General features: G+C 32.6%; 2 protein-coding genes and 1 long non-coding RNA gene across 5 annotated transcripts; 1 reads left to right on the top strand and 2 right to left on the bottom strand.

Annotated features, from left to right (window-relative positions):
• The first annotated feature begins 495 nt into the window (after positions 1-495).
• On the top strand, positions 496-6,706 carry LOC106667848 (DNA replication complex GINS protein SLD5-like). 3 transcript variants are annotated; one of them, XM_014396068.2, is made up of 3 exons: positions 557-1,068; positions 4,392-4,478; positions 6,392-6,706. In XM_014396068.2, the coding sequence occupies exons 1-3, from the start codon at positions 784-786 to the stop codon at positions 6,632-6,634; spliced, it is 615 nt and encodes a 204-aa protein (XP_014251554.1). In that variant the 5' UTR covers positions 557-783; the 3' UTR covers positions 6,635-6,706. The 3 variants fall into 3 exon arrangements, with proteins under 3 accessions (XP_024083292.1, XP_014251554.1, XP_024083291.1); XM_024227524.1 differs by lacking the exon at positions 4,392-4,478 and having other exon boundaries at positions 496-1,068; XM_024227523.1 differs by lacking the exons at positions 557-1,068; positions 6,392-6,706 and adding an exon at positions 5,105-5,801.
• LOC106667849 lies at positions 1,466-2,569 on the bottom strand. The gene is made up of 2 exons (XR_002910404.1): positions 1,859-2,569; positions 1,466-1,785 (listed from the first exon to the last, which is right to left on the bottom strand). It is a non-coding gene; the product is annotated as an uncharacterized LOC106667849 (long non-coding RNA).
• Positions 6,690-9,751, bottom strand: LOC106667847 (chromatin assembly factor 1 subunit B). The gene is made up of 7 exons (XM_014396066.2): positions 9,506-9,751; positions 9,237-9,369; positions 8,909-9,118; positions 8,438-8,534; positions 8,108-8,377; positions 7,832-8,053; positions 6,690-6,943 (listed from the first exon to the last, which is right to left on the bottom strand). The coding sequence occupies exons 1-7, from the start codon at positions 9,632-9,634 to the stop codon at positions 6,829-6,831; spliced, it is 1,176 nt and encodes a 391-aa protein (XP_014251552.1). The 5' UTR covers positions 9,635-9,751; the 3' UTR covers positions 6,690-6,828.
• Positions 9,752-11,552: the final 1,801 nt, after the last annotated feature.

The raw sequence follows: 11,552 nt of genomic DNA, 5'->3' as shown, positions 1-11,552 counted from the left end.
ATTTATAAAATGATGTACACAATATTGAAGTTTTAGGTTTAATCAAAGTATTTGTACTTACTCAAAGTCTGTGTTTTCTGTGTAGATGTGTCACTGTTGTGTGTCGTGTTGAGAATGTGAATGAGATTTTAATGTTTGTTTTTTTGTTTATATGTGTATGATTGTGAAGCAGTACAACAGGGGAAGGAAGCATTCATTTTTCTATTAGGAGTCGGCTTCTTTGAGGTGAAAGGGGCCGATAATGGATTATTATAGACGGGATTATTATGGAAAGGGGAGATAAATTGTTGGAGGTACAACAACAACAACAATAATAGTAGGTTTCGAGAATCATACAGGTTGTTTATTACTTACACATGGGGGTTTAGTTTATTATTCATCCGGGCAGTGGCAGTCAAAATTTTAAATTCATATGTCATAATAAATTAATAATGCATATAAATGTAACAAGAGTATTTTACATATAGTATTATGACGCTTGATCAGTCAATATGTAATGACAAAGCAATAAAGTTACCTATTGAAAACCAAACGTCAGGAACTGTTAAACGTCATAAGACGTGGAGTAAAAGTTATTATTACGGGTCGTGTGAGTCACAGATGTTACTATAACAGTGGGTTTACTGTGATTCCCGCTGAATTGACGCGATGTACCTTCTTTACCAGCATTATTTTTATTTTCCGAGTAAAAAATTGTTGTCCTGTTTATGAGAAGTATGCGATTACACATTTAGATTTAACAAGTCGGCCCGGTCAGTTTCATACATCTTGCCGAATGGTCCGATGCTGTTGTCCTGCTTCCTGACCCTGTCGATCGGCCTGGCAGCCTTCTGCGGTGATAGACTTTTGGATTTTTACACAAATAAAATCCTTCGGGCTTTCATAGACAACGCTACGCACGGGGCAGTCGGCCTCCTCACCTGGGCAGTCGTCGTCGTCTCTCTACCTGAGGGAAGAAAATATTACATATTTTCTAGACTCGTAGACGTGATCCTTTGCGGTTTTGCCGCATGTGCAATAGACGTTGATCACATCACAAAACCCTTTGTCAAGTCGCCAAATATCAAGGTTTGTATATAATGGAGTAATTTAAAAATTACATGGTTTATATATTAGAACTAAGATGGACTTTGAACCGATTCATTCCTTTATTTGAAAATTGTGACATGACATACCAAAGATCTTCATCCGATATACTTTGGCATGGTGGTGACTTCAACCCCAGGTCCGGAAGGAAAAATCCGTTGGATTAACAGTTGATCCAGGGCACAAGGATGTTCTCAAGAGCTAGTAATATAGAAAACGTTTCTGAATTGCAAGATCAAAAAAAAAAAAATTCCAGTACATTCAAGACTTGAGTGTCATAATAAAGTAGATGGACAAAATACAGCTGCCATATTATTGACAGTACTTTCCTGTGGATTGAAATTCATGTTAGAGATCTTACGGGTTATAAAACATGCAGTGGCTTTAATCAAAGTGTTTATTGAGAGAAAAATTGAGTCACTGAGTTGCCCTCAGCTGTAGCATTGTGCTGGCACATGCATACCACCTGTTGGTTTTGAAACCGAGTCCATGCTGGTTGAGATGACCTGAGTGTTTGAAAATTCCTGGCCCAGTATTGAGTCATCCCCAATATATGTGGCAAGTCTGAGCAGTTCATACCATCACTTTATGTCCTGTTAATATTTTATTTTATTAGTTCCACAACACAAATTGATTCTGGTGGTAGAAAAGCCTACTTTTTTCTAGGACATCAGGACTCCTGAAATTATTGATCGTTTGCTGAAAAGGTAGTGCTGCTGGTATGACAAGAACAAATTCAATGAAAATCACGATAATATTTGTATTTATTTACCTAATGATACATTTGAAGAAATACTGGAAAAGAGAGAACATAGCTTAAAAATTGGCAGATTTTTTTCTTTAAGATTGTTCTCTCATAATTAATGATACATACTTTGTTTAACCACTTCATGTGTCACAGCTGGCTAAACAGATGCGATAAATGCATCTGTCAAAACCGCTTCATGTGTCATTACTCTAAATTTGATGGTAACTTCGGCTGATGAATATCCAAACCGTAAATAGAGGATAAAGTCATTTGAGGTGTGATTGTCATTCTGTCTGCAGGTCTCTAAAATAATATGTTTAGACAGCTATCTTGCACATTTTTATCCTATGGGTGTAGAGTAAAAATGCGTCCATCAGATATTTTGTTAATTTCAGTTTGATATGCCCGAATTAATAAAATTATAGGATTGGTGTACATTATAGTTAGTTGAGAAAGAATTCCAGGAAATATGGAGAAATCAGTGTGTAGATTTGAAAAGTTTTATTCTGCTGAACACCATGAAAATTGTTTATTGCCTTATGAAATAATTTCCATTGTGGTATTCATTTTATTCATGCCACAAATAACAGCAATTAAAATATAAATATTAAATATAGGTGTATCAAAATAAATAAACAATATGGAAAATCTGTGCAGGCAGATCGTAAAACAACATATCTGTGATTGCAAAAAACCCAAACAAAATCCTACAGCACTGGCTACCCACCATTTTGAACATCAACACAATTTCGATTTCAACAATCTAAAAATATTAAACACAGAACAAAACAAGCATAAACGTAACTTTGTAGAAATGTTTATTTAGAAATCGTGAGATGCGGTCTGGTGTGATGTAGGTTTCAGAAAAACGTTTTCTTTATCGTGCCAACGTTTCGATCTTTATTGAGATCATCTTCAGGGCCTGGGATTTACAAACATTGTTTACATATAACAATTACATTTTGGATGTGGAAAAGTGAATTTTATACATTGCAAAATATATTTTTTTATATATTCAATCAAAGTATTTCTACTCATTCAAAGTGTTTGTCTTCTGTGTAATTGTGCCATTCTTGCGTGTCGTGTCGAGAGTGCCAGTGACACAGTTGAGTATAAACACAAAATAGCAAAATCTCACTGGCACTTTCGACACGACACGCAAGAATGGCACAATTACACAGAAGACAAACACTTTGAGTGAGTAGAAATACTTTGATTGAATATATAAAAAAATCACACCAGACCGCATCTCACGATTTCTAAATAAATATCGATTAACAGTCACTAATCACCTCACATTTGTAGAAATGGTTTACATCAACAAATATAAACATAGCATCAATTACAGAACAGACACATACAAGTAAACTCAGTCGCAGCTACGCTAATATCAGTAATCAAATTCAATATCAATAACATACATATAATACAGCAATATAAAACAATCATTACACAACATACATCAAACAATTCTACATAATCAAATCTTTAATGATTTATCTCTCCTTCCCCTAATAATTCTGCCTATAATAATCCTGAAAAGCTAACCAGGTCCGAACGACAAACCATTACCCCTTTTTCATTGGTCCCTCCACCTCAAAGAAACTGACTCCTCACAGAAAAATGAATTTCTATCCCTACTTCCTTCCACACACCTTCAAAAACATATATAAAAATATACAAAATCACACATTATAAGCAAAAAACATTAAAATCTCATTCACATTCTCAACAAGACACATTTACACAGAAACACACACTTTGAGTAAGTACAAATACTTTGATTAAACATAAAATTTCTATATTGAATTCATCATTGTATAAATTCATATTCACATCTTATATGTATAAATTATACAATTTAAACAATGTTTATAAATCCCAGATGAAACATTAGCACTATAAAGAAATTTTTTCTAAACCTACACATCTGATTGCATCTCACGATCTCTAAATTAATGGCTGTAACAACAATGTTATGTTAAGATTAATAATTATTGTTAGTAAGAAAGAGTGAAAGGAATATTTGGAAATTACTATCGGGTTGTCCGGAAAATAATGCAGGATTTTAAGTTTTCATTAAAAAAAATCTATATAAAATATTCTGTTTACGTTTACAGGATTACNATGGGAAATTATTTTGATTAAAGAACATTGCTTTAAAGTAACTAGTTTCTTTTTTTTTGTTTAATACCAAAATCCTGCATTATTTTCCGGACAACCCAATACATACTAATTATCAACTAATGCTCTTTATTACACTGATTTTTGTCCATATTCGAGAAACTGATTCGATTCGAGAAATTGATTTTCCTTTGGTGTTATTGCTATTTGAGTTTTCAGCGTTAATTTATTTAAACTATTTTCACAGAATATATAAATGAGCAGGTTTGTTATGCAGTTGAAATTTGCAAGTTCTTTCTCAACAATTTCACTCAGGTTCATAAAAACTGCCATTCTGAATCGACGAAACTTCGTGCTCCAACAACTAATATTTATTTTTTCTAAATATTAATTTGTCTTGATTGGACAACTTTTACTTTTTTTCTCTTTGCAGAAAGACCTGTTGTTGGAACACCGGCCGTTGTTGCACTGTACAACTTTGTGGATTGCCATCTGCGTAATCTGTTTCACGTTGTCAAAAGTAAGTATGGCAGTTCTTCTCTTCTTCAAATTAATTATTAAAAGTTAAAACATCAGTAAATCTTTTTTAAGAATGGGAAAGGAAGAATATAACAGCATGTAGAATCTTTTATCATTGTAACTTTATATTTGGTTGAAATGGTAGGGCTAATCAGGCAGACATAACATAATATTATACTTAAGCTCATTCTCCAGAAAAGACAAAATTTGTAATCCCTGGAAGGAACTCAAATAAGGTGATATATAAGTAGAAAAAATTGACTGGCCCCGGCCATTTCACCTAAATATAAATCTAACAATGGACAGTCTACTAAAATATAACAATATCATTGCAACATTAACTCTTATAAAACATCTTCCTTTATTACTTATTAAAAGTATTATTAAAAATAATGGGTAAACTAAATGACCAGGTGATATAAGTTTTTTTGTGAGTTATTTTGTTGAGGTGATTGTCTCCAGTCTTGAGTTTTCCTAATCTCACTGGCTTGATAGCTACATTTAGGCCATTAAACCATTGAGAATAGGCAGAACGAGATGATCAGAGACAATAAAGCTATAAGTTCTTTTACTTACACTTCTTTTTTTAAATTGATTATATTATTTTTATATTTTGGGTTTTTTTAGTAAAAAAGTTTCAAATATGGCTGACATTGAGGAAATGTTTCTTGGGGAGGAAGAAGACGAAGAGGTGATGACTGCTAAAGCAGTATTGAACGTTATAAACGAAGCTTGGAGCAATGAAAAGCTAAGCCCAGAATTACTGCCTCACAAGGCCGAATTTGTCGAAGTCATGATCGAACAAGTTGAACAAATGGAGGAAAACGTCAAAGGCCTCGATCCGACCGATCTCAGGTCGTTGATTCACAGACATGAACTAGAAAGGATTAAATTCCTTCTCAGGTCCTACCTCAGGACGCGCCTTTCCAAAATCGAAACATACTCAATGTGGCTGTATAGAAATCCAGACTCCCTCTCACCACAGGAAGCCGTCTACTTAAAAGAATATTTGACCCTGAGCGTCAACCCACTGAAAGCGATGTGTGAGAGGATGCCTGGCCCTGTAGGCCAACTTAATCCAAACCAAATGGAAATCGCTCCTGATTTTGAAACTCATGTCTTTATCAAGAGCAAAGAAGATTTAAATGAAGCGATTATAATTCAGAATAACCTCAGAGAAGATGAGGTCACCATTGGAAAAGATTCACAACATATCATTCCTTACATAAGTATCAGAGACCATGTAAAGTCTTCAAAAATATCATTAATATAAAAAATAATTATATTGTTTTATACACATTAAAATATAATGGTGTAAACATATTAAAGAGTACTGTCTTTTTTTTTTATAACTTTTATTCCATTTTTATTACTTTTATTCATATAATTTATTTGAATATAATACTAAAATTATTAACAACGAGAAAATAGGGTTTGAAATTAAAGCCAATTATTCATTTATCATTATTAAAGTTTTGTTTTCTTAACATGTTCACTGCAGGACCTATTTTTTTTTTTTTTTTTTTTACTTGTGTACCAGGCGAATATTTTTTGAGAGTACTGATTGATGATGATGCCACTAAGTTGTTTTACCAGGTGGATGATGCCCAGAATATGTTAAAAAAATAGCCTCATCGATTTTCAAGTAGTACAAGAAAATCCTTTGGTTTGAATTTGTTTGTGATTTTCATTTCAAAACAGTGTTCACATATTCATTTAATTTGTAACACTAGCCCAATTTTGTCATGCATTCAAGGTCGCACTGTCAGCAAAAAAGATGCGGTATTAAGAATTTCAAACAGATAAAAAATTGCCTTTGTGAAAACAGATAATTGTATAATAACCCTAATTATATTTTTAAATTTAGTCACGCTAATATAAAACAATTGAAAGAGATTTTTTTATTTGCTTTAGATTACAAAAACAGAGTGGCTGACAGTGCTTTGCTGGCTGTTGAGTGCGGCGTCAATTAGTCACCACATTCGAGATGGTACAAGGAGAGGTTTGTGGTTCTGGCCATTTGGTTCGACATCACCAATACCATACACGATGTACGTTACACTACTTTGCTTACTACCATTCGCCGAAAGAGAGATGATGATATTAACCGTTAGATCAAGAATAACAGTAGCAGACATTCTTAACATACAAGTTTAACCACTGACCATTAAAAATATTTATAAATTTTGTTATATTTTTGATAAAATAGAGATTTTATTTTTAAAATAATTTTATTGAAAGTGCCTTATTTTTATAATAAAAGGTTTTGTCATTGTTAACTCCTTATCCTTTACGAACAGAAAAATTTAAATAAAATTTTATTGTTAACAATATTTACAAATAAATTACAGTTATGAAGATGTTTCAGCTTCAATATAACAGTCGCCCAATTCATTTTCAGTGAAGGTTATCAAAGAACAATAGCCGTCAGTCGATGATGCCACTAGTATTCTGCCATCTGATGACCTTAAAACATAAATTTTGGGTTTAAATTTGTTTTCGGAGGAGTTTCACATAATTAATATGAACAATGTTAAGTTTTTATTTCAACATCATTCTTCCGGATGCTTCTCATGGATAATGTCTCGTTCAATAGTTATTCCTAAAGACAAGAAGAAGCTAACGATTTGTGACTAGACGCGATGAGAGTACTTGGTGTTTAGGGAATGCCCTAACTGTTCCATTCAGAGTCCTTCGTCATCTTGATGGCCAATTTCCTACTCCACTACCTTCAACACCTAGGGGACAAAATGGACAAATCCTTTTTGCAGCAAAAGACGATGAGCAAGGTAGGAAAGTGAGAACATGCTTCTACTTGCCAGGGGTTCTAGCTCTGATTACAGAAAAAATTAGACTGTAACCCCAGTGCTTCGAAGAACTTTCTATATAGATTTGTTAATAATTTTAGTTAAATAATAATGTTTTATAATAGTTTGTAATAATTACTTTGTAAATAGTTTGGATTTATTGTATATAATAGTTTATTTTTAAACATATTGTATATTATTTTTTTAAAACAAAATTGGAAAAGTGAAATATTAATAAATAATAACAATTAAAAACAAATTTTATGAAAATTTGTTCACTAGGTGCTGTGCGGGTTGTATAACATTATATGAGACTCACCCGAAAATGTAAAAAAATATTTTTACCGTCTTTTATATTTATTATTAATTAAAAAAAAAAAAAAAAATGCAGCCCGGAGGATTACACTTTCAGGCTTCTGCATTCAACACGGTCATACTATTCAAATTCCAGGTTCCAAAACCCAAAAATCAAAACCAGTTTTCTTCATGTTTCTGAGGACAAATTAATTCAATTTTATAATAAACAAATGTGTGATTTAATACTTACCAGGCCATATCTGTAAGTTTAGTATAATGTATGTTGGATATGAGGCCAATTGGAACTGCATACTGAGTGTCATATAAGACAATCGCTGATTTAGACGCGACTGCAAGAATCATCCTATAAGGCAAGAGAATAACCGGTTTGGTCTCTGGACGCAATTGAAATTTTATTGGGCACCATCTCGTGATCATGGATGGCTGGTTAGACGGATAATACAACACCGGGCTAAAAGAACAATTCTTATTAAAATAAACGTTTTAAATGAATGTAAAAACGTACGTGTTAAACTGTTTCCTAGCAAATATCCATGTAACGTTTAACAATTTTTCTGAAGTATTTACAGGTGGTTCTATAGTTCCGGTTGGTGTGGACAGTAGTTGACCATCAGGGCTGAATTCTAATCGACGAAAAAATGTTTTAAGAGTGTCATCGTGAAAGAGCTTTAATTTTTTATCTTCCTCCCCGGGGGATGGCAGATGTCCTGGAATCCGCCCTCGTCCAATGTTAAAAACCATCTTGTGACTCCTCCAATCATAAATTCGGCATTTGCTAGAGAATAGTTTTAAGATTTACGAGTCAGTTTTATTTTTGTTTTGAGAAATAAACTACCTGTCACTGCTCAAAGTTGCTGCAAATTTATTTTTAGGATCCCAAGTAACTCCTTGGATAAAATTATTTCCTTCGGATAAAATGGATACTTTGTGCCCTATAAAAAAAATATATCTATATTTATATAAATATTGTGTTTTTCTTTGACAGTAAAATATACTTTTATTTATTTTTTTTTTATTAGCCTTCTGATGGCACATTTGTTATATGAATATGGGGGAGGGAGGAGAACAAAGAAAACTAAAAAATTGTCATTAAGATTTTGGCTTATTGCCTTCATCAGGACTACACTCTATAGAATTTTTAGCGTCCGGCTAGTTATTTCATCTCTGAGGTCCACGGACACTAAAAATGTCATTTGTTCTCATTGAAGTTAAAGTGTAGTCCTTGATGACAATTTTTGAGATTTTCTTTGTTGACCACCTCTCAGATATTCGTGCAAAATATGTAAAATACACTATTATTACAAACCTTTGGTGACATGCCAAATAATTGCTGTGTTATCGACTGATCCTGAGAGCAAGTGAATGGAATCAGGTGACCAGCAAAGATCGTAGACGTCGTTAAGATGCCCTCTCAAAATTTTAAACTGTATCCAATGTTCATCATTCATTTCGACTTCTTTGTCCAAATCAGGAGCATCTTCTTTGGACCTCTGTTTCCAAATGATTATATATGATTCTGAAATTGTCTAACATTGTGGTCAAATTTACAAGTCAAACCTATTCTCAGGATGATCAGTGCAAGCAAGCTACGGAATCTATAATTTAGGTGATGACATATGATAAATGGTTATTACCATCATCTCCCGAAGCCAGAAACTCGCCAGATGGTGAGAACTTGACAACATTTACTGCTTTTTGGTGCTTGGTCAAATCACAAACGCAATCAAGCTGTAAAACCCCTGTGTCCTGCCTTATTATTCTCCATATCTAACAAAGTATGAAAATCTCTTTTATAAATGATTATTATTATAAAACATTAAAAACCTAGACACATTTGTAGATGGTAAACAAACAAAATACACGCATTTTTTATACATAATTTTGTGGTGATTTATGGTCATACCAGAACGTGAGTGTCAGATCCTCCAGAGGCTAATCTGTAAAATGGTTCGTCTGGTTTCTTGACCTGTACATCAACGCTTAAAACTGGGTCTCTGTTGTGCCAAGAGATCTCTGGAATGGTGCATTTCATCTCTGATCTTCCTAAGAGACTACGAATTGTGACAACAAAAAAAACAGCCAAAAACAAAACAATCCGGAATCTTCAGCAACCTGCCGCTGTTAAGATGCGATTCCCGCTCAAACCATCATCTTAACACAGTTATCACTGCAACAGTTGTGCTCCGTTGTCTTTTTGTCAAGAAATAACTCAATTCCTGTCAAATTAAGCCTTTTTGTTAATTACTAATTATGTAATTTATAATTGTTATAAAATATATTATTTATTATTAAGACGGAATTAATTATAAGAGACTTATATCCAGCTGGCTGTTGGTCAAAGAAGGCGCGGAAGAAAATGGTACACACGTCATTTCAACTGGAAATTATTAATTAATATAATTTAATGAATTATCAATACCAAGGTGTTTCTGATATTTAAGCAATGTTTAATTTTGTATATTTATCGATTGTTCAAACGACGGTTTTCTTCATTGATACGTAATACACATCCAAACATTAGGTTTATGATAACATCTTTTAACATACATGATCTATAGGAAAATCATTGGAATCTTTACTTTAGTACTGTGGGTCAAAGTTGTCATGAAATAATTCTAATATTTGCACCATTTTGCATAAAAGTAGTTTATTCGCCTAGTTAAAACTGGATTATGTATGAGAAAGGTATTATACTCTAATTTAAATGAAACATCAATCTTACCAATAATTTTCTTAGTATGTATGCAATGTTTTAAAAATAGTTCAACACTCCCAGAAAACTGAATAATTTAAACTCCTATGATATCTTCCAGGGATCAAAATCTGGTCGCTTACCTTCCATCAGAAACAGTGGATACCAATAATTTTAAATTGTGAGTTTCCCCTTCAGATCTAAAGGAAAATGAACTTCTAGTTTTTACTCATTCCGGTCTTTATTCTGATGTCATATTTTTTCTGATGAATGCATTATGTCATTTCACATCTTTAGTGGAAGGTTTATTTCGCAACTGAATATCTAGGACGCAACTGAAAAAACAATAAATACAGAAGCACTGAAACATTTAAACCAAAATAGCAGGATAGGTGCAACCAGAAATGCCAAAGTACAATTATTTCTATACCAAATGTGAAACTCGTTGTTTAAAACAATAATTTTAAAGCTTAAATAACATCTCATAAACTTATAATAACTCTTTATTAAATGTTTCTGAATATACAAACTGATTTTATGTGTTAATTCGCTTTAATATTATATTCAAGTTCAAGTTATTAACCTTGTGGTATCCCCATTTTTGTAAATGGAGTTACTTTTTTAAGTATAAATTTTTTTTTTTTAATTTTTAGTTTTATTGTTGTTATTCAGACATACTGAATATTAGGTTTTTTGATAAAGAAAACAATCTTACTGATTTACATTTAATGAAGAATAACATTAACATTTTACAGAAATGACTAAGAATTACTTTTGTAATTGTTCTTTCCTTTACAGTGCAGTAGATCCATTGTAGGGTATATTATATATCGAATGGATGGTGAATGAAGGAATGATGAAGGCTTCCCATATCGCAATCATCATAGTATTGTGAAAATTCTTGAATTCAATGGCCGCGACTTGATGTAATTAATAATTAGAACACACTCATCCAAAATTTTCTTAACAGAGGCTGGTATTTATTTCATAGCTAAAGCATGTCTGTGGAGAACCCAATGAGTGCTGCTGCAAAATAAAAAACTTTCGTTTTCAATACTCATTGCTTAGTTTTTTAAATTGTATTTATTCATTCTACATTTATTTTTGTAATCAATAATTTTTCTTGAAGTTCGCCGCATACTGTAGTCTGGGTCAGTGTACCACAGTTTGGGAAGCCTTGGTCTATAGTATATTATAGATTGTGAGGCTAATGATTTAAATTTGTGAAATACTTCCAGACCATAATCATGATGAATTC

Source organism: Cimex lectularius, unplaced genomic scaffold (genome assembly GCF_000648675.2).
Source record: "Cimex lectularius strain Harlan isolate CLEC.00 unplaced genomic scaffold, Clec_2.1 scaffold87, whole genome shotgun sequence".
Classification (NCBI taxonomy): domain Eukaryota; kingdom Metazoa; phylum Arthropoda; class Insecta; order Hemiptera; family Cimicidae; genus Cimex; species Cimex lectularius.
This window is presented reverse-complemented; position numbering and strand designations above follow the sequence as displayed.